We start from the raw sequence: 27484 nt of genomic DNA, 5'->3' as shown, positions 1-27484 counted from the left end.
TTGTAATTCAAGGAATAAGAAAAGATACCATAATGCCCGTGACAAATCTCATTAACACCAATAAGAACTTATTTAGCCTGGCAGGTAATGGATAAATAGCTTTCTAAATTGTTAATTAATGTGTTTGACCCCTAACAGGGTTACCCAAAGCTTCAGATATGATAACTGCCAAGTCATAAATCACACACACTCATGCTTTCCTACATCCAGCAGGGCATCCAATTTCAAAATGTGAACAAGATTTCACCATAGCACGATTGTCATAGGAAAGCACATGATATGTCTGTAATAAAGATTGACCTTGTTGTCAAAGACAACAAGGAACAAAAACTTAACTGAAATTCACTCTAATATTTGAGTGTACAAATTAAGAAATGTGTCTTATATATGCCCATTCACAACTTACATTACACCAGTCACTGTACCAGTATCTATTTCAACATATAGTAATATTTCTTCATGGGTGGGTTCTCTTCCTCTCTTTGAAAACCTGTATCACAAAACAAGTGTGCTACTTCTCCTTTGACACTTGTGTTCCAAAAGTAAACAGTTTATCTACTTTCTCCCTTAAGCGCTTGTAAATATGCCTGTATGGATGTTTTAGTTGGGAAGGGGTTTCTGGTATTCTAAAGAATTTCTTGACACGTGGTGACATAAGAACTATGTTTTGCACCAAGCCGTAGAAACTGGACGTTACCCAATAAACTGTTAAGCACTGAAACAAAGCAAAACAAAAATGTAAATTATACTAGAAATTCAAAGGTGAAAATTTCACACATAAATGATAACAAGCATTGCCAAGAGCATATTTATTGTTTTTGGAGCTCAAAGGAGAGCAATGTAGGTGTTCATGGGTCAGTAATTAAATAAATGATAATCATATTGTAAATTAAAGGGAAATTAAAAAATTAATTGCCAATGTTCAATATCTAAGAGGAACTTTTTTAAAAAAAGGACTGAAAGGAGAATTGTGTATCAAGGCTGACAGAGACACAATTTGGAACAGACACACACCCACAGGTCAAGCATTAAGTGTTTCTTTCTATCTTTTACATTCAACATGGTTCCATTAGTTCAATCATCCTTTCCATCCCACAGCTGCAGAGTCAAATGCAACCACAGAATATATCTCCGCTCTGGTAAATCTACCATCTAAGCCCTGCAGTCATTCACACTATGGAACCTCCACTGCAACAGAATTGTTCTACAATGCATCCCACTACACTGGAAAACACCCAATGCTGCCATGTTTTTATTGCTGGAACAGTGGAGCTTATAGTTTCCAATGTCTTTGTAGTGTCTCTCATACTTACTGTTTTATATCATATAAAATAATAGAAATTATGTAATAGATCAAATGTGATTTATCCACACTAACAGAACATGAGAGAAATTTCAGAAAAAAGGAAATGAGCACATAAAAAGAAGTTAGTAGCAAACAAGGCTACAGTAATGATACCCGTCACAATTGCTATAGAGTTTAAACCCCTCAGTTCTTATTTGGAAGGTGCCTAGTAGAAACCCAGGCCAGCTGAATTGATTAAGAACCTGCTCTTACAGCTAACGTCCCTCCACAAACAGATACTGTTCAAGCAATGGTCTTGTCTGCCACCGTATTAACATATCACACAGTGATTTTCTGTAGAATATAGATGCTGTGTTAAGTGATAAAGATAATGATGTCCTGAGAACATTGGGCACATGGTGTACTTAAGTGTTGAGATGAAGTTCAGTGTATTCAATGCAGTTACACTTTTATTAACATTTATGTGCATTATTTTGAATTTACCCATAATTATGGTCAGCATTGTGAGCAAACAAACTGAGGTCAGAATTGACAATATCAGGAAGACTGTCGATATACAAACAGAAAATGGGAGGTCATATACTATCCCTAAATAAGATCTCACTTATCTAGTATCCTAACAGTAGCAATTTATGACTTAAAAACATTCTCATACTTCTCCATTGCAACTGTTTGTCTCTGTAACAAGGAATCCTGCACTCTGCATACACTTGAATACCCTGTCAAGTTTAACAAATAGCTGAAATATTTCCTTTTGTCATCCTTAAACAATAGTCATATATGGAGCTGGAACAACACTGATGCATTGCCATAAAGACTATCAGAAAATCATGTTATGTAATTCACTGAGATAAGTGTGCAAAGCTGCCACGTCTATACCACTGCAATTGCCAGGGTTCTTCTTATGCTGGCTTGACTATAAATGCAGCATGAGGAAGCTGTGCTTGGAGGGTGGGGGGAGGGGGAGAAAGAGAGATGGGAAAAGGACTATGCAGGTTTGCTGGTAGGCTAAAAGGCATGTGTAGGTCTGGAGTGGAAGCACAGAAGGGTACAAGCAGGTAGGGGACACAGATTAGTGAAAACTGAGCCCAGGCAGGGAGGGGGAGGTGACAGGATGAAGGATATGTTGCAGGGAGAGCTCCCACTTTCGCAATTCAAAAAAGAAGTAGGTGTTGCTGGGAAGAACCCAGATGGCAAAGGCTGTGATGCAGTCATTGAAGTAAAGCATATTGTGTTGAGTGATATGTTCAGCTACTGACTCTCTCTTGGCCACAGTTTGGCAGTGGCCAGTCAAAAAGATGATATTTTGTCAGTTGCCATGTCCACATAGTACACAGCACATTGGTTGCAGCTAAGTTGGTAGATAATATAGCTACTTTCACAGGTCCCTGCCTTTCATGGGGTAGGAGATGCCTGTTACAGGACTGGAGTAGGTGGTAGTTGGAGGCTGTATGGGACAGGTTTTGCACCTAGGTCTATTTAGGGTTTTGAGCCATGGGGCAACATGTTGGGAGCTGAAGTGGAATAGGGATGGACAAAGGATATAGCGTAGGATGGGTGAATGGTAAAACACCACAGAGGGATTGGGGGGGGGGGGGGGAGGGAAGATAGTGGGAGGATATTCCTCATTTCAGGAAACAACAAGAGGTAGTGGAAACCCTGACAGAGAATTTGATTCAGTTGTTCCAGTCCCGGTAATGAGTGATGAAAGGGATGCTCCTTCATGGCTGGACAATGGATATGTGGAGGATGTGAGGTGGCTGGGCAGATAAGGCATGGAAAACCTGAGAAAAGTGTGTCCTCGCCTCGGTGAAGATCATGAAGATGTCACCAATGAATCTGATTCTGGGTGGTTGGGAAGGATTTCTCTAGATGGCCTATGAATAGGTTACCACATGGCGGTGCCATGAGGATCCCCATTAGGCATCTTACAAACAAATCTGTAGTACAGCAAAGGGCATCCATTTCTATGTGGAAGCCACACAAAAACTTGAGCAACAGCCTGGCAGAGAATGTGATTCAGCTGCTCTAGCCATTTGTGATACTAAGTCATGAGAGGGGTGCTCCTTTGTGGCCAGATAGTGTGTATGTAGAGAATGATAGGTGACTAGGGAGACAGGGGATAGGACATCTGTTCCTGGACAAGGTGGGGTGGGTAACTTCATTCTGTGAAGACCTTAGTGAGGCATCTAGCCTATTCGGAGAGATACTGCTTGTCACTGCAGCTGTGACCCCAATGCATGAATATGCTGAATGGAAGGGACTTCTTGGTGTAGAATGAGTGGCAGCTGTCTAAGTGGAGGTATTATTTTGAATTGATCCAAATAGAAGTACTGATACTTCAGGTGAAGGTCAAAATCGAGGAAGTGGCTTGTTGAGCTGAGGAGGACCAGGATAAGTCAATGGTGGAGATGGAGTTGAGGTTATGAAAGAATGTGAATAGAGTGACTAAACTCCCTATCCAGATCACAAAGACGTCATCAGTAAATCTGAATCAGGGGGAGGGCAGGGAGGGGGGGGGGGGGGGTCGGGACTCTGTGTGATTAGGAAGGATTCCTCTATATATGGCCTATGAAAAGATCAGCTCAGTTTGGTGCCATATGGGGGCCATTTGCTATACCATGAATTGTTTGCAGACCATGCCCTCAGATGACAAGTAACTGTGGGTGAGGATACAGCTGCTCATGGTGACAAGGAAGGAGGGTTTAGGTTTGGAGTCAGTCAGGCGCAGGCAAAGGTAGTGTTGAATAGTGGCAAGGACATGGACATGGGGGATGTTAGTATAGAAGGAGGGAGACACTAGCCAAGGGTGAGAGTTGTGCTTATCTGAATATGTAAGGAGTTATGTTGCCTACGTCTTATTAAGGACTTAGTCTGACAGCTGAATAATGTATAGTAGTCCTTTTCATGGTGCCTGTCTACCTCCTCTAAGTAGTGAGTAGCTATTCATCCTTTTCATATCATTGTTAGTCTATCCCAGATTTTCTAATGTTTGATTTCGCCTAGCAGTTTCCATTTTATCCTACAACAAGTGCTGTTTATCTTTATTACTGTTCTCTACTGCATTACATTACTCAGTGACTGTCCTATTCTTTCTCTACTTTCCTTTGTCTCCTTGTCACCTTACAAACTGTGTATGCTGTCCACTCCTTACCACACACCTTGTGAAGCACTGACATGCAAGACATTCTGTATCAACAGTCTCATCCACACAATACGTGCCCGCATGGACTGTAGTTGCAGAAAATTATGTCCCACTTTCTCTGCATGGAGATAATTATTCTATGATCTTAAAATTGGTACCTTCACCCAATAGCATTTACACATTTTCTCGGCCCTGCCTGAATTAAGACGTACTTTCTTGCACCTTGCACCTAACATCAACACCCCTGTTCTTTCCATATTCAAGCACTGAACTTACTTACCTCATCCAATTGAATTACACCTGATGTCCTTCCCTTCCCATACATCCCACCCACTGACATGCACCTCACTCTATTATTGTTTATTTATTTGTAGTTTCAGTCTGATTTCATCCTGTTTCTGTGTTAATTGTAATTCGTTTTCATGTTATTTTTCAGTATACTTACTCAGGTCTTCAGGTTTAATCTTTTTTCACTTTACTACATCAGTTTCATCTTTTCAGTGACTTACTCCTTCCATCTGTGCCAATACAGAAAAGTTTCCCTATCCATAGCCAGAATCCAGTCCCACATACTGTTCCTGTGTTACTGCCTAGCTTTTGGAATCCTCCCCAAATGGCCTGAGCATCAAATTACCTATCTCCATCTGCAACCTGTCCATCCACAATGACCTCACAAACCTAGCCTTGCAAAACCAATGACTCAGGTCCAAGGCCCTTGCACTAACTTTCTTCATCCATAAACTCCTCTTGCTATGTGGTCCCAAACTCCGGCATCTCATTTCCCAGATTGAAACATTTGTCCTCCAAGAACTGGAGCAGCATGCACAATGTTGTTGTTGTTGTTGTTGTTGTGGTCTTCAGTCCTGAGATTGGTTTGATGCAGCTCTCCACACTACTCTATCCTGTGCAAGCTTCTTCATCTCTCAGTAACTACTGCAACCTAAATCATTCTGAATATGCTTAGTGTATTCATCTCTTGGTCTCCCTCTATGATTTTTACCCTCCACACTGCCCTCCACTACTAAATTGATGATATCTTGATGCCTCAGAACATGTCCTACCAACCAATCCCTACTTCTAGACAAGTTGTGCCACAAATTTCTCTTCTTCCCAATCCTATTCAATACCTCCCCATTAGTTATGTGATCTACCCATCTAATCTTCAGCATTCTTCTGTAGCATCACATTTCGAAAGCTTGTATTCTCTTTTTGTCTAAACTATTTATCGTCCACGTTTCACTTCCATACATGACTACACTCCATACAAATACTTAGAAACGACTTCCTCACATTTAAATCTATACTCGATGTTAACAAATTTTTCTTCCTCAGAAACGCTTTCCTTGCCATTGCCAGTCTACATTTTATATCCTCTCTACTTCGACCATCATGAGTTATTTTGCTCCCCAAATAGCAAAACTCCTTTACTACTTTAAGTGTCTCATTTCCTAATCTAATTCCCTCAGCATCACCCGACTTAATTCAACTACATTCCATTATCCTCATTTTGCTTTTGTTGATGTTCATCTTATATCCTCCTTTCAAGCCACTGTCCGGTCTCTTCAACTGCTCTTCCAAGTCCTTTGCTGTCTCTGACAGAATTACAATGTCATCAGCAAACCTCAAAGTTTTTATTTCTTCTCCATGGATTTTAATACCTACTCCAAACTTTTCTTTTATTTCCTTTACTGCTTGCTCAATATACAGATTGAATAGCATTGGGGAGAGGCTACAACCCTGTCTCACTCCCTTCCCAACCACTGCTTCCCTTTCATGTCCCTCGACTCTTATAACTGCCATATGGTTTCTGTACAAATTGTAAATAGCTTTTCGCTCCCTGTATTTTACCCCTGCCACCTTCAGAATTTGAAAGAGAGTATTCCAGTTAACATTGTCAAAAGCTTTCTCTAAGTCTACAAATGCTAGAAATGTAGGTTTGCCTGTCCTTAATCTTTCTTCTAAGATAAGTCCTAGGGTCAGTATTGCCTCACATGTTCCAACATTTCTACGTTATCCAAACTGATCTTTCCTGAGGTCAGCTTCTTCCAGTTTTTCCACTCATCTGTAAAGAATTCGTGTTAGTATTTTGCAACTGTGACTTATTAAACTGATAGTTCGGTAATTTTCACATCTGTCAACACCTGCTTTCTTTGGGATTGGAATTATTATACTCTTCTTGAAATCTGAGGGTATTTCGCCTGTCTCGTATATCTTGCTCACCAGATGGTAGAGTTTTGTCAGGACTCGCTCTCCCAAGGCTGTCAGTAGTTCTAATGGAATGTTGTCTACTCCCAGGGCCTTGTTTCAACTCAGATCTTTCAGTGCTTTGTCAAACTGTTCATGCAGTATCATATCTCTCATTTCACCTTCATCTACATCCTCTTCCATTTCCATAATATTGTCCTCAAGTACATCGCCCTTGTATAGACCCTCTATATACTCCTTGCACCTTTCTGCCTTCCCTTCTTTGCTTGTAACTGGGTTTCCATCTGAGCTCTTGATATTCACACAAGTGGTTCTCTTTTCTCCAAAGGTCTCTTTAATTTTCCTGTAGGCAGTATCTATCTTACCCCTGGTGAGATAAGCCTCTACATCCTTACATTTGTCCTCTAGCCATCCTTGCTTAACCATTTTGCACCTCCTGTTGATCTCATGCACAATATCACCTCAAAGAAATGTCCAATCTATTCACTTCATACTGCCATCCATCACCACAACAAAAGCCTCCATTAAACAGCTCCTCAGATCTGTCAAACCTTGCCTTCCACAACTGACAGAGCCCCGAACCACAAACACAGTCATGAACCAGTCCTCCAAAAACATCAGTCCTAAAAAAGTTTCCATTCTTTCCAAAGGCCTTACCTTTCTTCACATTCCCAAATTCAAAAATGCTGGGCTTGTTTAAGAACTTCTCTCCTTTCCCCAGCCCCTATAGTGTGTTATTTCACCACTAACCTTACCAACCAGATTCAATCCAAAACCAATAACCAATATCAAACCCTGCCTTGCTCAATTTAGTCCTCCATCTAACAGTGATCCATCCCACTACTCCATAATCTTCCCAAGTTAACTATCCAGGATTTCCTAATGTCAAACTTATTATTCTCCAAATTCTTCAACAGGGTCCCAAAGTCACATCCTCAGAATGAACTGCAACCCATCACCTAAAGATAGATCCCGACCTCATAATGCCATCTGTTGACAAAGGCTCCAAGAAGTGCAGGGATTAACTGGTGGAAGGACTCTGTCAGTTGTCAGATACATACACTAACAAGCCTGCTGTAGTGATCCATTCCAGAAAACCAGCAGAATCTACAGCCTCTCCTCAAAACTCTAGTGCCACCCCAGAACCTTTCCCCTGAGTCTATCTCCCACCTCACCCCACCACTCCTTGCGCTACTTCCTTCTACATGCTTCCTGAAGTACTTCAACCCAACCACCCATGATGTTCCACTGTGGCTGTTTACTGAACCCCCTGTAGTACATAAACCCAACCATTCAGGACATTCCACCGTAACTGTTTCCTGTGTCCCAGCAGGGCGAATTTTTCCCTTGGGGACGATCATCATCAGCCTATTACCTGTAACCTACCCTCTTACATAAATGAAACCAACCATTTCCTCTACTTATTTTTCACATTTCCTTTTCGTTTACCAACTTGTGCTTATGCCCATAGCCTACTCCACACTACCTTATCCAATGCCCAAATGGCCCCAAACATACAACCTCTCCCTCGTCACCATGACCAGGTATATACTAATCCACAATTACTTCTCCTCTGATGGTATCACGTACAAACAAATCCATGATACAGCAATGCACACCCACATGTCACCAACCCTTGCTAACCAACTTCTTGCCCCATGATAAATATTCCTGAAGAGCCACAGGTGCAGGAATCTGTCCCATGCATCCACCTGAGACTTTCAACCTACTCCATTCATGTATCAACCATCTCCTACACCACTGAAGGCAGCACCAGCAGTCTCCCAATATTGCATCTAGCAGCACACTATGCTGATCCCATCACATCCCTGCATGCTCAGACAGACAGCAGTAGCATTTTCCCCCACCCCTACTATGCTATCCTTACTCTTCCCTCACTGGATCTACATAACTCAAATCAAGCCCTATCTAGTTGAGCTCTTTGAGGAACACACCATCTGGCATCCCAGCGTTTGACAGTGCTAGATTATGAGCTTATTGAATGTTATGGAGATGCTGAGCCACTTCTTTCAATCATGTATAGCCATATTTTACAATATCATGCCCTAATGTCTTATTTTCACAACTGCAATCATGTAACCATAGCAAATCTTATGAACTATACCCTCATGAGCAATTGAATTGGAGATCATAGATATACTGGAGGGAGGGGGGAAGGAGGAGGAGGAGGAGAAGGAGGAGGAAGAGGAAGAGGAAGAGGAAGAGGAAGAGGAAGAGGAGGGGAGGGGGAGGGAGGGGGAGGGAGGGAGGGAGGGAGAGAGGGAGAGAGAGAGAGAGAGAGAGAGAGAGAGAGAGAGAGAGAGAGGACTCCTGTCAAGAAGATAAACAGAACAATTTGACCTTTCATGGAAATGGTACAGCAAACTGGATACTGATGAGAAATCTGTGCACAGGATAGGCAAGGTGTGCTACACCACTGAAAGGCCTTATCAAGGATGCCCAATACTTTGGATACTTTATCTCCAAGGCCATGCAGATACCTCGAATGCTACCTGCCAATACCCTATGGTGAGCTCACAGACTTGGAGAAACTTTCCTGCCAGCTGGGTTAACTGCCATAGTTAAAAATGTCATGATAACAGGGATCACTGTCAACTATCGTGAATTGTTAACAGAGGACATGCGGCCCATAAAGCAGCTATCCACTAGACGATTCAACTGGTGAGCAACCATTGCATCTAGAAGCATCTTCTCACTATAGTTCACACATGTGGCTCTGCTTACCAAATGTCACAGCGATTAGAGACTGGTGTTGGCACAGGCACTGCCATTGGATTTCACAGCATGTGCAAAGTTCACATGTACTGATGAGGTTCAGTAGAAGTTGATACATGCCAATGGCAAGTCATAGGTGTGTGAAAACCATATGAGGCAGGGCATCCTCCTGGCCCACTAGCCAATCCAGGCAGGTAGTAGAAGTGGTACGAGGTCACACTGAAAAGTAATGGCCCCGAATTCTTTATTGTGTTGTCAAGGTCAGTTCAGGAATAACATGTCACGCATGTTACTTGGTCAACTTTCGCAGCCCTCTGCTACTACAGGGGTCCAAATTGTAGTGAGTAGCTTGGCACTGTGCAATGCTACTATGTTGGTGTGTACGAAACAGTGTTCAGTAATCAAGCTTCTAGCTTCAGAAGAGTTTGTCCACACAAGGAGCATCCTCTCATTCAGTAAGACAATGCCAAACCACACATCCAAGCACTGTGACATCTGTAACACTCCAATGCCTTTGGTTCATGTCACTGATCATCCTCCGTGAAGTCCCAACTTGGCCCCATCTGATTTTCATCTGTTTCTAAAACTTAAAGCACAACCAGAGTAGTAGTAAATATGTATAAATAAATATGTTTATGGAGCCACAATCTCACCTCTGCTTGCATCGCTTCATCACTGCCAAAGTAAAGTCCTTTAACGTGTTCCTTAACTTTTGGAAACAGATGGAAATTGGATGGAGCCAAGTCAGGACTGTATGGAAAGTGATTGATGACAGTGGACCCAAGACATATTGTTGCAGTTGTTGCAGCACTCTTGTGTGTCGTCTGGCATTGTAATGCTGAAGATGATGGTGTTCCACATATGGATGAACTATTCTGCAGTTAGAAACTGGATTACAGCATGCTGTTTCTCACACACTTCCATGTTACACGCCACAATTCTGAGCCTTCTAGCAGCAAAAGTTTGCAGCTTAAGTCAGTAAAGAGGGAAAATCAACTGGTAATATGCACGACATGTAATATCTCAACAAATTTTGAAAACAGAATAAAAAATTTGGAGGCACCACTTTTCAGCACACCCTCATAAATCTTATAACTTTCGCAACAAAACAACAACATTGGGCTCCTAGAAATTAATCTTGTCACAGAAATTAATAGTGTTTTTGAGATTCAGAAAAAAAATGGTTCATTTTTATAAAACAATAAAATAGTGCAGAGTAACACTACATGCTTAATGGAAACAAAAAAATGCAAGAGCATAACATATTTTGTGCACAAGAATAAAATTTATGCATTTTCATAAGAAATTAGTAAGCTAAAGCTACATTTATTTTGCATATTCAAAGTTACTCACAGAAGGCACCTGTGTTGCTATTGCAGTCATTCCTATTGTAAGAACCCTGAAAAAATTTGTAATAAATTTCTGCAATTTTCCAGGAGTTTTAACCTTTGAGAGTGACACAATCTGGAAAAAGAGATGCACACCATTACTATGCAGACATCTGCGTACAGTTAACACTCAATGAGGAGACAATATGAACAGAGAGGAAGAGGAGGAAGAACAACAACTGTAAGAAGATAGGAAGATGATTCACAAAAGTAAGTACTGATTTTTCAAAGCACAGGTGACAGGGAGAAAACAAACAAGAGGCAGTAATACTATCAGCCAAAGATAATGCAACTAATACCAGCACCCTAACATATTCTGCTCGCTGCACAAATCGTAGCATATATACTGTGTCGTATATAGCAAAAAATTCTCATGTGCTGCATCAAAGAACTTGATCGACTTATGATCAAATTATATGACAGGAGGAAAAGCTTGCAAAAACTAGGCAAACTGTGTGTTCACGCCAGCTACAATCACAACTCAAAAATAAAAACAATATGATTCCCATGCCCAAAAAGAAACAAACTATTTATTTTTACTAGGTGATAGTTATCTTAGAGGTGTTGCCCTCAAAACAAAAAATAATGGTAACAACAAGGTAAGGGCCTCAGATTATATCAAGCTAGCTACTCGCATTGACCAATGAACAGCAAATGACCTTTCTCAAAAGATAATGAAGGAAGAGTACATTGTAATTTGTGGTGCTTGAAATGATGTTGCATACAACAAAGGTCTGCATGCTGTTAAAGTCTAAAGAACAGCTCTAAACCACCTGAAGCATTCTAATGTAATTGTACTTATATTCCACACAGACATGACTTAATACAATCCTCATATGCAAACAAGGCAGTAATATGCTGAAACCTGCAACAGTTTTGCAAATATTCATAGGACTGTAGTATACAAATTTGATAAAGAATTTTAGACACCTATGGCTTTCACCTCAACTAGAATGGGAAAAATCTTATAGTAACTATAATTTGTGCTATCATTGCAAATGCAAGGATAAGGTGAAATCAGGACTATCAGATTTGAACAAAGATTGCACTACAACACAAGACTGTTTCTTCCCAATGTTTCAGTGTATGGAAACAGAACATCTTGGAGAAATCGGTAGGGAAAAATACCTAGCCCAGACCCTCAACTGAAGTTTTTTTTTTTTTAGAGAAAAATCTGTAACTCTTTCTGCAAAACAAAACTGGAAATTTATCAGCGAAACATTAGAAGCCTCTGCAGTACTGTCAATGAACTTATAATCAGTGTCCATGAGTCATGAGGTATAGGTTATGCACATTTTCTGTGTTTTAGTGAGCACCATATTAATTCTCACCGTATTAATTCTCGTAGAGAAAAAACTTGGGATAAATAATTACTACTTAGCAATGTTATTCTGTAGAAAACATAAAGAAAAAGGTAGTGCTGCCATCTATATTAAAAACAATGTCAGATGTAGGGCAATTTATGCGCAGAATTATTGCTCAGAACAAAATTTGGAAGTGTATGCCATAGAAGATGTGATTACAATAATTCTAACATGTCAGTAATAACAGAATACAGAACACCTTCACGGAACTTGAGTCTTTTTCATTAAGCAGTTAAACACAATCCTAATACACATAGTCTAACACAGAAGATGTGTGATAGTGCTTTAGGACATCAATGTAAACTTTCTAATGAATTCCAGAGACATCTCAGATCTGGAAAATTTGATGTTCACATACAATCAACTTCTGTAGTTGGTTCCCCTACTAGAAAAACTTCATTTACAAGCATACTAACTGACAATATATTTATAGACCAGACCAAAATAGGTGATACAATAACCAGACAAATCCTGAATGGTCTCTCTGAGGATGATGGACAAAGACTCACTATTAATAGTGCAAGAATCTATTAGAATAAAAGAGGCACCCACTGGAAAATAGCTAAGATGATTAATGATGAAACTATACAGCTTTTAAATCATCTCCAAGACACGGATTGGAGAACTGTGTATAATTTAAATGATGCCAGTTCCAAGCACAATATTTTCATTAATGAGTGGCACTGATAGTTCAAAGTAAATTCCCAAAAAGGATACATAAGACTCAGACCAAAAACTCATCAAAAGACCTGAAGAACCGCTGGTATTAAGATTTCATGCAAAAGGAAATGAGAGCTGTACATTGCTTCCAGAAATTCAGACAACCCCAATTAGTTAAACTGCTCTAAAAATAATGTAAAATACTAAACATTCAGAAGTTGAAAAGTTTGTATGTATGTTCTGAAATTAATAAATCTAGTAACAAAATCAAAATGGGAAATGATAATGAGTGAGACTGGTGCAAATTGCCTCAGTAGGATACAAAACAGTTCTCAACAAGTACAAAATCAGGAGATTTTGGCAAAAACATTTAATGAACATTTTTAAAGTATTGCTGAGAAAACAGGACACAATGGCTCCTTAGAAAGGGCCATAAAAATACAAGTAGATAATTTCCCTAATTCTTTAGAGCAAATAGGCATGGGTCTATAACAGTACAGGAGATAAGAAAAATCATAATTTCTTTAAGAAGTAAAAATTCAACTGCTGTTGACACTATTTCCTGCAACCAGCTAAAAGTCTGCTGCAGTCAGTTCAGTAAAGTGCTAACTCATATATTCAATTCCTCTCTCAAACAAGGTATCTTACCTGACAGAATGACTACTGTAAAGCCCCTCAACAAAAAAAAAGTGATGCCTCAGATGTTACAAATTATCACCCTGTCACTCTTTTGACTGCATTTTCTGAAGTCCTCTAAAAATTAATATACGTCGAGGATAGTCAATCACCTAAAACACTTCACAATAATTAGTAAAAACCAGTTTTGATTCAGAGATGGTATCTCCACAACTGAAGCTATATTTTTGTTGACCAACAGCATTTTGTAATGCCTTGACAAGGAGCTATTGCGTTGACATATTTTGTGACCTGTCTAAGGCCTTTGAATGTGTTGATCACAGAATACTTACGGAGAAAGCATATCACTATGGAATCCGAGGACAAATGGGTAACTGGCTCTGGTCCTATATACAGGGTAGACAACGGAAAATAGTAAATAAAATTCTTCTGGGTCTGCGACTGCATTTTCAGTGTGGAAAACTCCAACATTCTGGCCACTATTGTAAGTGGCCTTCCACAGGATATTTTTTTTTTCCTTACTACTGAATGATAAAAGTCTGGTTCTTATATACTGGCAGAAGAGGCTGTTATCAAATTCTAATAGACTATTGAGTATGAGGAGGGTGGTGTTAGACATCCTTTATATTTCATTATTTCTTTACACTGGTGAGAGTAGACATTCCTGATTTGTGTTTGCTTTGTAGCTTGCCACTGATGGAAACAGACGAATAGCAAATGGATGGCAGTTGTGATGTACTGCAGTCTACCTGCTGCCAAGTGCTGGCTGAGGCATGCCAGTACCCTGTGTACCTGAGATCGGTGTGGTCCCCACTCCCCTGCATCTCTGTGTGTTGCTATGCATGAGCTGCCGTTCCATGGTGCTGTTACTGCCTGCTGGCAACCAAGATGCCAGAAGTCAGTACCCACCCTCTCTATTCATGCTGACAGGTTGCTTATCTATTACAATTGGCTCTCTAATCTTCCACGTAAAGGTAAGAGGCTGATTTGCCAGTATGCGAGCTTCTTGAAATTCTACCTGTTTGGTGCACTCATCCTGGTGTTCTGCGAGGATGAGTTAGGCAAACAGATAGGATTTCGAGAACCCACATAATGGAGAAACAACCTCTTGCCCTCAAGAGGAAGACTAGAAAATTGATAGAAATAGCTAAATGAGGTGCCAAAGCGAACAGAGAGGATGGGTACTGCTTCCGGTGTCTTGGTTGACAGCAGCAACAGTGCTACAGAATCGTAGGTCAGGCAAAGCAAGATACACAGGCATGCAGCAGACCACAGCAGCCACAAATACATCGAGTACTGGCACATCTTAGCTGGCACTTGGCAAGAAGTAAACAATGCTATGTCACAACTGCCACACAATTCTCATTTGCCTATTTCCATCAGTGGCAAGCAATAAAGCAAACACCAGTCAAAAACGTCTATTTCCACCAATGTTAGAAACAATAATGAAAACACCAATAAAGGATGTCCAAAACCCCTACTCCTGTCTGATAATAGCCTCTTCTGCCAGCATATAAGAATCACACTTTTCTCATTCAGCAATATGGAAAAAAAGGCACCCTGAGGAACATCACTTGCAATAGTGGCTGGAACATTGGAAGTTTTACTCATTGACAATGCAGTCACAGACCCAGAAGAATTTTATTGACTGTGACAGTGACCATGGATGCCTATGCTTTCAACAGAAAATAGTGTTGGATGGTAACAACATGCAGCTACGAGGGCAGAGTCCAACTGGGGAACAGCACATTATGGAGTTCCACAAGGTTCTGTCCTGGTCCCCTGCTATTTCTCACATATATTAACAACCTGCCTCTGTCCTCGAACAAACCAAGCAACTTTACAATGTTTGCAAATGACACAAATATTGTGATAGATAATAAAACATCCACTGACCCAGAGTTAGATGTCAACCAAATACTTGCAGATGTTCTCAACAGGTTCACAGAAAATTCTCTATCTATAAACCTAACCAAACCCATTACATTCATTTCCATTCTGATCACAAAATAGCCAACAGGAGATAAACACTGCATGTGAGAGCCAGCAGATGCAGAGGGTACAGTGTTCAAAATTCTTAGGTGTCCATATAGATCACATGCTTATCTGTGAACACCACATCCACCAAGCCCAGAAAACGCTTAGGTCAGTAACATCTGCCATCTGGATAAGCACCAAAATTGGAGACACCAATATCTCAAAAATCTGCCTGTTTTGGCTACTTCCATTCACTTGTGTGTTATGGAATAAACTGGAGCAATTCACCGCTGTTGAAAAAAGTCTCTGCAAGTCATAAAAAGGTTTTCCAAATTTTGTGTAGAGCAACTCCACGAGCCACACATCATAATCTTTTTAAGCAAATAGGGATACCATCCAATTCCTCACAATATATCTTTTAAAAACTAAACTCTTTCTGAACAGGCCATGAAGGCCAAACAGTACCAACCGGCCGCCGTGTCGCCGTGTCATCCTTAGCCCATAGGCGTCACTGGGTACGGATATGGAGGGGCATGTGGTCAGCACACCGCTCTCCTGGCCGTAAGTCAGCAGCAAGGCCGTTGGCCAATATCTCTTTTAAATTATGATATTCATGCTTCACAATCCTTATCAATATTAAATGAATCATCATAACACCAGAAGGAAATGTGATGTACATTGTGACCCGAAAAATTTGTCTCTGAGGCAAAAAGATGTAAAATACACGTGCACTTAAAAATCTTCAACACATTTCCAAGTAATATTTGGTGTTACAATGTAATAAAATACTATTTAAAAGTAAGCTAAAAGAGTTCTTTCTTGAAAAAAGTTTCTATTCTCTAGATGAATTCTTTAGCAGAGATAGATAAGATTATTCCCCATGTATTTCTGTATATTCTTGCTTTAATGTATCTTGCTGTGTTAATTAAACTGTGTTCTGTAAATCAAGAAGACGGTGTTTTTTAATTGATAAGTAACTCTTTGGATAATACCTGAAAATTTTATCTTAACCTATGTTTGTGATTGTAATTAGAACTTACAGAGTGTTTCTTTTTTTTTTCATTATTATTATTTTCTAATTTGTATTCTTTATATTTGTTCATGGACCCTAATGATACAAACATATTAATGAATTATGTAAATGTGTTCACTCATTCCATATCCATGTTTTACCATGCAAAAATGGATTTATGGAATATGAATCGCAATAGCGCTGCTAACACAATACTTTCTTGTAAATAACTGCTGTGCAATGGCTATGCAGTTTCCCTAACAATGATTTAATATAAAGGCCATCCAACATACTAAAATACAGAAAAAATTGTTTAAATAAAATTATATCTTAATAAACTACTTGCTTCAAGCATTAGTTTTGCAGTGGCAACATGTAAATCATCATATAGGGAAAAGAAAGCTAGGAAGATGAGGATTTAGCATACCATTGATAACAAGGTCATTAGAGATGGTGCACAAGCTGAGACTGAGGAAGGACACAGAAGGAAACTGAGCATGTCTCTTTCCTAGAAACTATTATGGCATTGGTCTTAAACAATTTTGGAAATGGTTAGATGGAGATTTGAACCCCAGTTTCCATGAAAGCGAATCCAGTGTCTGAACCAGTGTGCCACATTGCTCAGTAATCAATCATATTGACTTCATCTAATATGTCTCATTTGTTTTTATTACCACAGCAGATGATTACTATAAATACATTGGCTTAGTGATAACGCTAATTTACATTTTATTATTTTAAAGTTGTGTTTAAAAACTGACAAATGGCAGTGGCATTATCAAAAGAACCATCCCTGCAGCTACCGACAGTGATTTTGGAAAAGAACGCAAAATCTAATACACGATAGCTCTCAATGACTTCATCTCCACTTGTCTAAAACATGATTCCAGTATATCTGCAAGTGTCAGCTCATGTGTTCAGTTAGTGAGAAGAATGTAAAAAATTAATAAACACTTATACAGTGAAAGGTATATAGTCAGGACATGGAAGTGTTAATAGAGCACTCGAGTAATATATTTTAATATAACTGGAGTAAGATCTTAATACTAATATGGTGATGAAATTATGTACTATTTTTCCCAGAAATACACATAGTTTAACATTTATAGATGTAGCGAATTACTCTCTCTCTCTCTCTCTCTCTCTCTCTCTCTCTCTCTCTCTCTCTGTGTGTGTGTGTGTGTGTGTGTGTGTGTGTGTGTGTGTACACACACCTTTGGAATATCATAATGGATCTGGAACTCATATGTGAGCATGACAGTAAAGAATTTTCTTAAAAATTGAAAAAAAATTGATTGTACTGATATGTCACAACAAACTTAAATCATTGATTATGTCAGTCAGAACAGAACTCCACAGCTGAGAATTGAACGTATGTAACCAGAAGGCACTAGAGATAGAACTTTAAAGACATAACATGCTGATGACATTCTCTTTGCCAGGATCACTGTGTGTTAAATTCATGTCAACTGACAATCAATATTAATCTTTGAAAACTTAAATTTTTGTTACAAAGCCTGCAGGTTTATCATTTATTATCAAAGTGACAGTTATTTTTCTTCCTCAAGTTGAAATTCAGGCTATTAGCTTTCTTTACATTCAATGCTAATTGATTACAACAGCCCAACTGTAGATATCTGTGAGGTTTCATTAGCGTTCTCAACTAGGTACAATATTTTATCAGTGACTGTAATGTTGCTGTCATCAATAAAGATAATTTTTTTCATAACTTCTATTTTTTTGGGAAGTCATTGATATATATATATCAAGAATAGAACTGGCCCTGGTATACTCCCATTAGAAACACCTGTGATAATGTGTGTGGGGTCTGATAATGTTTCACTAAAAATCTAACATCATCTGAAGTGCGGGTTATCTCTACCTTTTGCACTCTATTTTCCAAGTATGCATGGGGCCACTCATTAACTATTCCTCTAAACATCCTCTTTAGTAATGTTTCATGGTTGATAGTATCAAACACCTTTCACAGGTCAAAAAATGTGCCTGTTACACAATCTACCTTTTGAAAGTGCTGCATTGTAGTTAGCATCTACATTGTTTTCTGTACATAGCTCATCTCAGGTTTGATTTGTCAATACCCCATTGAAAACATATTTATTTTAGGCTTAGAGATGATTCTCTTCTAAGCCTGCAGTTTTATGGGATTTTTCCAAACATGCCTTTAGCTTCATTACCTGGCCTTAATGACAGATCAAGATCTTTTATATATATACCGCAACTTTCACTATTGATATCTGTAAGTACTTGGTCTAAGACTAATGCTAAATTTTAGGTTACCCTGATTCCAGCTTTTAAAAATCGGGTGATGTCAAACATATTCAAAACACTCTCGAAATTGTTACTAATTTCACCCTTTCCACCTGTATTTATGTTCACAACTGCACATAAAAAAGCTGAAATTCTGTCCAAAACTTCAGTTAGCCTGTTAAAAGTGTGGCCAATATCATTCAGTTCTACTGATCGTAAAATTTTGTGTACATTACTTCATATTGTTGCTCTATTCATCACCGATTAAAACACACACACACACACACACACACACACACACACACAGGCTGTACCATAATTTACACACATATATAGGCTGTATCATAATTAATGGTGAAAAGGCATACAGTTGAAAGTACACAACAGTAGAAGCTAAATGTCTCAGTAAACATAGGTCCACAAACAAATTATTTGTGAGATGATTGCAGTGCTGTGGTTACCAGCCACTAGTAACATGATTCTGTGTAAACATTCCACACTGGTCTATGGTGTAGTGTACATTCACATTTTTGGGACATGGAGCTGTAAGCAGAATGGATACGACAGTACAGCACATAGTCAGAGTGCCAATCATGTCAGTTGTTTGCAGAGTGTCAGTTTTATTGTACAGGCATTGATGGTGAAATGCAACATTACAATAATCAGGAGTATGCGGATCTGCATTTCATGTATGGTAAGGCTAACAGCAATTCAACGCATGCTTGTAACAAGACATATACCCTGCCTGAAGGAACCCTGAGAGTCAGAACATTTACAAGGATGCATCAGTGCCTCTAAGAAACTGTGAGTTTTGCACATGCTGCAGGAGTGGTTAGGCCTGCATGAATTACACCTATACTTGAAGATGTGGTACTGGAAAAAACTGAATATTCTCCAGGAATCTCGACAAGGAGACTTGTCACGCAAATTCCTGAAATTAGCCACTGTAGAGTTTGGAGATAATGCATCACAATGCAATGTGTCCATACCACCCCCAACAAGTTCAGTGTCTTAGTGAGGCAGACTTCAGTCCTAGACTAATATTCTGTTAGCGGATGCAGCAACAAGCTGTAGGCAACCCTATGTTTGACAATAACATTTTATTTACACGTGAAGCAGCCTTCACACATGATGGTGTGTGTATCACAACTTCCACATTGGGAGTCATTCAGCTCCAAACCACATACTGTGCATAAGTCTCCACATCAGCAATGTTTCTCATTGAATTTGTGGTTAGGGATACTAGATGATCATCTTACTGGGCTGTACATATTACCAGGCAAACTCAATGATCAAATTACCTTTGGTTCCTGTGGCATCATCTTACAAATTGCTTGAGTATATTCCCTTAGAGCAGGCCTGGCAAAGCATGGCTCACAGGCCACTCCCCTCCTGCAAGTCCTTGCCCCTCCAACTTGACTTGTGTGGTGCTGTCATTGTCTTGCCATAGCCAAGTCAGCCAAGTGCATGGATGACTGTCAGTCATCATCGGTGGCAAGCCTTACCCACTTCTTGTACGCAAACATCATAACACATATTCTGCTAAAACCTTGATGTTTGTTGGTTATGTGCCTCAAACTCTTGTACTTACATTACTGAGATATATAACTATTTGGGTTAGATTTATTCACTTGGTTCTCACAAGCACTCCAATAATGATTTTAATTTGCATTATAGCAAAACGAAGTTGATGTTCTAGTGAGTCACTGGTCACTGCATTACACTGAACAGAATTAATGTATTTCATTGAAGAAAATTTAATTCCACAAATGTGTGTTGAACTGGAAAAAGATTTTATTTTAAGAGGAAAGTCTGCAAGTTTTGGGTATTGATCTTATGGGCCGAATTCAAGATTGTGACTTCTGTTTCTGTTCTGGATAACATTAACAGATCATTTGGTAAATTGCACACTTCTTCTTTAAGACCATTTCCAAGACTAATTTTCATTGGATTATGAAAGAGAATGATATCTGGCTCTAGAGATTTAAAATCTTTAAAATGGCTATGAAATTCATTGGAGATTGATCAACAATGGAGGTAAATCTTGAAAATTTTACTTCTTTGTATTCTTCTTTCAACTCACAGCAACTCAAGAAATTACACAAATTTTTCCTTGTTTAGTTGCAATTAAAAAAAAAATTGTGTATATCAGTGACCTTTCATCAGTAACATTACCAGATGCCAAGTTCATTTTGTTTGCCGATGATACAAACTTTGCAATAAATAGCAAATCAAGTGTAGTCTTAGAAAGATCGGCTAGTAAAATATTTATGGACATTAATCACTGTTTCCTAGCCAATTCCTTGTCACTAAACTTTGAAAAAACACACTACATGCAGTTCAGAACTCGTAAGGCGTGTCCCACGAGTATATGCCTAACATATGATGAAAAGCAGATAGAAGAAGTGGACAGTGTTAAATTCTTGGGATTACAGCTGGATAATACATTCAACCGGGAAAAGCACACCACAGAACTGCTGAAGCGTCTTAACAAATCTCTATTTGCAATGTGAATTGTGTCAGACATAGGGGATATGAAAATGAAAAAGCTGGCATACTATGCTTAATTTCATTCCATAACGTCATATGGGATTATTTTTTGGGGTAATTCATCAAGTCAAGCTAAAGTTTTTCGGGCACAAAAACATGCAGTAAGAGTTATATGTGATGTGAACTCAAGAACATCCTGCAGAGGCCTGTTTAGGGAACTAGGGATCCTAACTACGGCTTCCCAATATATTTATTCTTTCATGAAATTTGTCATTAAAAATATATCACTTTTTCAAACCAACAGCTAAATTCATGGAATCAATACTAGAAATAAGAATAATCTTCACAAGGATTTAAAGTCACTTAGTGTTGTACAAAGAGGTGTGTATTATTCAGGATCACACATTTCCAATAACTTGCCAGCAGCCATAAAAAGCTCAACAACCAATGAAATTCAGTTTAAGAGAAGCCTAAAGGATTTATAGGTGGCCACCTCCTTCTACTCCATTGATGAATTTCTCAGTAGAACCAACTGATTTGTGTGTGTGTGTGTACATACATAAGTACAATATAACTTCTGCACAATTTCAGTGCAGTAATGTGTTCATTGTAAATAAATGTGTGTGTGTGTGTGTGTGTGTGTGTGTGTGTGTGTGTGTGTGTGTGTAAGTACAATCTAACTTCTGCACCATTTCAGTGCTTTCAGTGCAGTAATGTATTCATTGTAAATAAGTATTATAGTAGTTGTATTACATGTTTATTACCTTATAAATAAATAAAAGGGATCTGTGGAATGGTACATTACCTTATTTGTTTGAGTTGTAAATATTTGTCATGTTTTTCTGACATGTTCTACATCCTGGAGGACCTCCTCACTACGGATCAATTGGAATGAAAGTAAATCTAATCTAATCTAGTTTACTAACAAAGGGATAGAGGGGCTGGCCAGTACTTACCTCAGCTCAGTAAAGCCGATAGATACACATAAAACAGAACCGAAAATTTACGTTCCTAGCTTTCAGAACAAATGTTCCTTCATCAGGGAGGAGAGAGGGGAAAGAAAGGGAAGAAGGGAAAGTAGATTCAGTTACTCACAACCCAGGTTATGAAGCAACAGGGAAAGGAAAATAGGGAGGGTAGCAAGGATGGAGGCATGGTTGTCAGAGGGAAGCCAAAGATATTATTCTAGAATATCCATTTCTATTCTAGAATAGTCCAAGCGTCCCAAATAAATTTTTGTGTCTAAGAAGAAGATAGTTTTGGGTGTTGCAGAAGGGAGTTTCTCAATTCAATACGGCATGTTTGAAAACTGGAGAGAGCAGGAGTCCCAATACTCCTATATCATCCTTGCAGAAGAAGATCTGTTTGTGTGGAGATCAATGAAGCAATCTCCGAGATGATGCCCGGAGCAGATAAAGTCTACCCTGGTCTTGAAATTACAAAAGGAAGAAGCTTTGTAGGAGCAGGAAGGTAAGCCATATAGTGCTGGAGAATCTTAATGAGTATATGCCTTGTACCAGCATTCATTTTTCAATAAAATTTTAAAATCCATTTTCCACATAGACCATGACAACACCGCACGATTACAGTTGGAGGAGGAAGCAAGCACTGGAGAGGATAGCTTGCAAGTCACACTTTGCCGGGCTGCCTTAGAGCAACTTACTGCTATAGTGAGACAACATATAATGCACCAATATGGTCATGGATGGAGTGGATGAGGAGGACCTGTGCCATGGCCTCCAAGATCACTTGATATGAACCTCATGTATTTCTGTGTTTGGGGCACCTTAATGGAGTAATGTACACCATTCCTGTTAACACAGTTGAAGAATTGGAGCAGAGATTTGTCAATGCTTGCCAAGATTTGTGAAATGATACATGCACATTTGGAAGAATTCGAAACTCATTGCAGCAATTGGTACATGCCAGCATCCGGGTACAAAGACGACACTTTGAACACTGAAACTTCCTGGCAGATTAAAACTGTGTGCCCGACCGAGACTCGAACTCGGGACCTTTGCCTTTCGCGGGCAAGCGCTCTACCATCTGAGCTACCGAAGCACGACTCACGCCCGGTACTCACAGCTTTACTTCTGCCAGTACCTCGTCTCCTACCTTCCACACAGCTTTAATCTGCCAGGAAGTTTCATATCAGCGCACACTCCGCTGCAGAGTGAAAATCTCATTCTGGAAACTTTGAACACTACTTTAATTACAAGCACAGTCATGTAACTTTTATCGTGTTCATTCAAAACACCTGCACTTCTAGCAAAGTATCTCTATTAACTTTTTGTGCAGTACTGATACCTTTTCCTAACTGGGATGACACTTATACAGAATCAAGGCAGTGGTGGCCAGTAACCACAAAGTCGCAATTACCTTGCAAACAGTTTGTTTGTAGATCTATATTTACTCAGAATTTTTTGCTTCCAATGTTGTGTACCTTCAGCTGTATGCATTTATGCGTCAATTATGATTCAACCTGATTATGTTTTGCTGCACCCTGAAAAAGTTCAGCATGAGAACTTAAAATTTTTGAAGTTTAATTCCAGCTGGACCCAGGCAGTACAGGCCAGCTTGGGCAACGTCCTAGTCAACTAAGCCACTGAGCAGTGTTACTGATATTATGTTAAAACATTCTGGGCAGACAAGATTACTACACCAGTCACAGCCAATGTACATAGAACCACGAATATTGCATTACAATGTAACAAAGACCACAGTAATACTTTGTAACTAAGAGCACTTACATGCTACAAAGAAACTCACACATTACAAATTTAACCGGGCCTAGTACTCTGTGCTCAGTGCACAGTGAGCTAGGAGAAGCTTGCTGGACAAATAATATGGCAAAGCCACTTGTCTCCCCTACATCAGAAGCTTAGCTATAAGGGCATAAATAATCAAAATTAGGGGCTCAAGGCATTCAGTCGGGCTCATTTTTGCAATCTTGCAGAGCATGAAGTGCTGTGCACTAAAGTTGAAGCAGCCACAGGTTTTACTTGTAGACATGTTGGTCATTTGGGCCGCGATTGTTCGTAGTGTAGATGGATGATGATACGCTTCAAAAAATATTTAATGCGGTTTTGTAAGTACTGAGAGCATTAGTTACTTACTTTAGTTCCTGGTATTAATTACATTAAGAGGTAAAATATACCTAAAAACAAAGATGATGTGACTTACCAAATGAAAGTGCTGGCAGGTCGACAGACACACAAACGAACACAAACATACACACAAAATTCAAGCTTTCGCAACAAACTGTTGCCTCATCAGGAAAGAGGGAAGGAGAGGGAAAGACGAAAGGATGTGGGTTTTAGGGGAGAGGGTAAGGAGTCATTCCAGTCCTGGGAGCGGAAAGACTTACCTTAGGGGGAAAAAAGGACGGGTATACACTCGCGCACACACACATATCCATCCACACATATACAGACACAGGCAGACATATTTAAAGACAAAGAGTTTGGGCAGAGATGTCAGTCGAGGCAGAAGTGCAGAGGCAAAGATGTTGATGAATGACAGGTGAGATATGAGTGGCGGAAATTTGAAATTAGCGGAGATTGAGGCCTGGTGGATAACGGGAAGAGAGGATATATTGAAGAGCAAGTTCCCATCTCCGGAGTTCGGATAGGTTGGTGTTGGTAGGAAGTATCCAGATAACCCGGACGGTGTAACACTGCGCCAAGATGTGCTGGTCGTGCACCAAGGCATGTTTAGCCACAGGGTGATCCTCATTACCAACAAACACTGTCTGCCTGTGTCCATTCATGCGAATGGACAGTTTGTTGCTGGTCATTCCCACATAGAATGCATCACAGTGTAGGCAGGTCAGTTGGTAGATCACGTGGGTGCTTTCACACGTGGCTCTGCCTTTGATTGTGTACACCTTCCGGGTTACAGGACTGGAGTAGGTGGTGGTGGGAGGGTGCATGGGACAGGTTTTACACCGGGGGCGGTTACAAGGGTAGGAGCCAGAGGGTAGGGAAGGTGGTTTGGGGATTTCATAGGGATGAACTAAGAGGTTACGAAGGTTAGGTGGACGGCGGAAAGACACTCTTGGTGGAGTGGGGAGGATTTCATGAAGGATGGATCTCATTTCAGGGCAGGATTTGAGGAAGTCGTATCCCTGCTGGAGAGCCACATTCAGAATCTGATCCAGTCCCGGAAAGTATCCTGTCACAAGTGGGGCACTTTTGTGGTTCTTCTGTGAGAGGTTCTGGGTTTGAGAGGATGAGGAAGTGGCTCTGGTTATTTGCTTCTGTACCAGGTCGGGAGGGTAGTTGCGGGATGCGAAAGCTGTTGTCAGGTTGTTGGTGTAATGCTTCAGGGATTCCGGACTGGAGCAGATTCGTTTGCCACGAAGACCTAGGCTGTAGGGAAGGGACCGTTTGATGTGGAATGGGTGGCAGCTGTCGTAATGGAGGTACTGTTGCTTATTGGTGGGTTTGATGTGGACGGACGTGTGAAGCTGGCCATTGGACAGGTGAAGGTCAACATCAAGGAAAGTGGCATGGGATTTGGAGTAGGACCAGGTGAATCTGATGGAACCAAAGGAGTTGAGGTTGGAGAGGAAATTCTGGAGTTCTTCTTCACTGTGAGTCCAGATCATGAAGATGTCATCAATAAATCTGTACCAAACTTTGGGTTGGCAGGCCTGGGTAACCAAGAAGGCTTCCTCTAAGCGACCCATGAATAGGTTGGCGTACGAGGGGGCCATCCTGGTACCCATGGCTGTTCCCTTTAATTGTTGGTATGTCTGGTTTTCAAAAGTGAAGAAGTTGTGGGTCAGGATGAAGCTGGCTAAGGTAATGAGGAAAGATGTTTTAGGTAGGGTGGCAGGTGATCGGCGTGAAAGGAAGTGCTCCATCGCAGCGAGGCCCTGGACGTGCGGGATATTTGTGTATAAGGAAGTGGCATCAATGGTTACAAGGATGGTTTCTGGGGGTAACGGATTGGGTAAGGATTCCAGGCGTTCAAGAAAGTGGTTGGTGTCTTTGATGAAGGATGGGAGACTGCATGTAATGGGTTGAAGAAACCATCCTTGTACCCATTGATGCCACTTCCTTATACACAAATATCCCGCACGTCCAGGGCCTCGCTGCGATGGAGCACTTCCTTTCACGCCGATCACCTGCCACCCTACCTAAAACATCTTTCCTCATTACCTTAGCCAGCTTCATCCTGACCCACAACTTCTTCACTTTTGAAAACCAGACATACCAACAATTAAAGGGAACAGCCATGGGTACCAGGATGGCCCCCTCGTACGCCAACCTATTCATGGGTCGCTTAGAGGAAGCCTTCTTGGTTACCCAGGCCTGCCAACCCAAAGTTTGGTACAGATTTATTGATGACATCTTCATGATCTGGACTCACAGTGAAGAAGAACTCCAGAATTTCCTCTCCAACCTCAACTCCTTTGGTTCCATCAGATTCACCTGGTCCTACTCCAAATCCCATGCCACTTTCCTTGATGTTGACCTTCACCTGTCCAATGGCCAGCTTCACACGTCCGTCCACATCAAACCCACCAATAAGCAACAGTAACTCCATTACGACAGCTGCCACCCATTCCACATCAAACGGTCCCTTCCCTACAGCCTAGGTCTTCGTGGCAAACGAATCTGCTCCAGTCCGGAATCCCTGAAGCATTACACCAACAACCTGACAACAGCTTTCGCATCCCGCAACTACCCTCCCGACCTGGTACAGAAGCAAATAACCAGAGCCACTTCCTCATCCTCTCAAACCCAGAACCTCTCACAGAAGAACCACAAAAGTGCCCCACTTGTGACAGGATACTTTCCGGGACTGGATCAGATTCTGAATGTGGCTCTCCAGCAGGGATACGACTTCCTCAAATCCTGCCCTGAAATGAGATCCATCCTTCATGAAATCCTCCCCACTCCACCAAGAGTGTCTTTCCGCCGTCCACCTAACCTTCGTAACCTCTTAGTTCATCCCTATGAAATCCCCAAACCACCTTCCCTACCCTCTGGCTCCTACCCTTGTAACCGCCCCCGGTGTAAAACCTGTCCCATGCACCCTCCCACCACCACCTACTCCAGTCCTGTAACCCGGAAGGTGTACACAATCAAAGGCAGAGCCACGTGTGAAAGCACCCACGTGATCTACCAACTGACCTGCCTACACTGTGATGCATTCTATGTGGGAATGACCAGCAACAAACTGTCCATTCGCATGAATGGACACAGGCAGACAGTGTTTGTTGGTAATGAGGATCACCCTGTGGCTAAACATGCCTTGGTGCACGACCAGCACATCTTGGCGCAGTGT

General features: G+C 40.5%; 1 protein-coding gene across 1 annotated transcript in view; it reads right to left on the bottom strand.

Moving 5' to 3' along the window:
* Positions 1-388: 388 nt before the first annotated feature.
* Positions 389-27484, bottom strand: part of LOC126190753 (cytochrome c oxidase assembly protein COX18, mitochondrial) — a 73259-nt gene continuing 46163 nt past the window's right edge. Inside the window, exons 5-6 of the mRNA XM_049931266.1 lie at positions 10746-10856; positions 389-715 (exon numbers count right to left, since the gene is read on the bottom strand). Coding sequence (XP_049787223.1) covers positions 512-715; positions 10746-10856 — 315 coding nt within the window. The 3' untranslated portion in view covers positions 389-511. The remainder of the gene's footprint in view (positions 716-10745; positions 10857-27484) is intronic.

This window comes from Schistocerca cancellata, chromosome 1 (assembly GCF_023864275.1).
Source record: "Schistocerca cancellata isolate TAMUIC-IGC-003103 chromosome 1, iqSchCanc2.1, whole genome shotgun sequence".
NCBI classification, from domain to species: Eukaryota; Metazoa; Arthropoda; class Insecta; order Orthoptera; family Acrididae; genus Schistocerca; species Schistocerca cancellata.
This window is presented reverse-complemented; position numbering and strand designations above follow the sequence as displayed.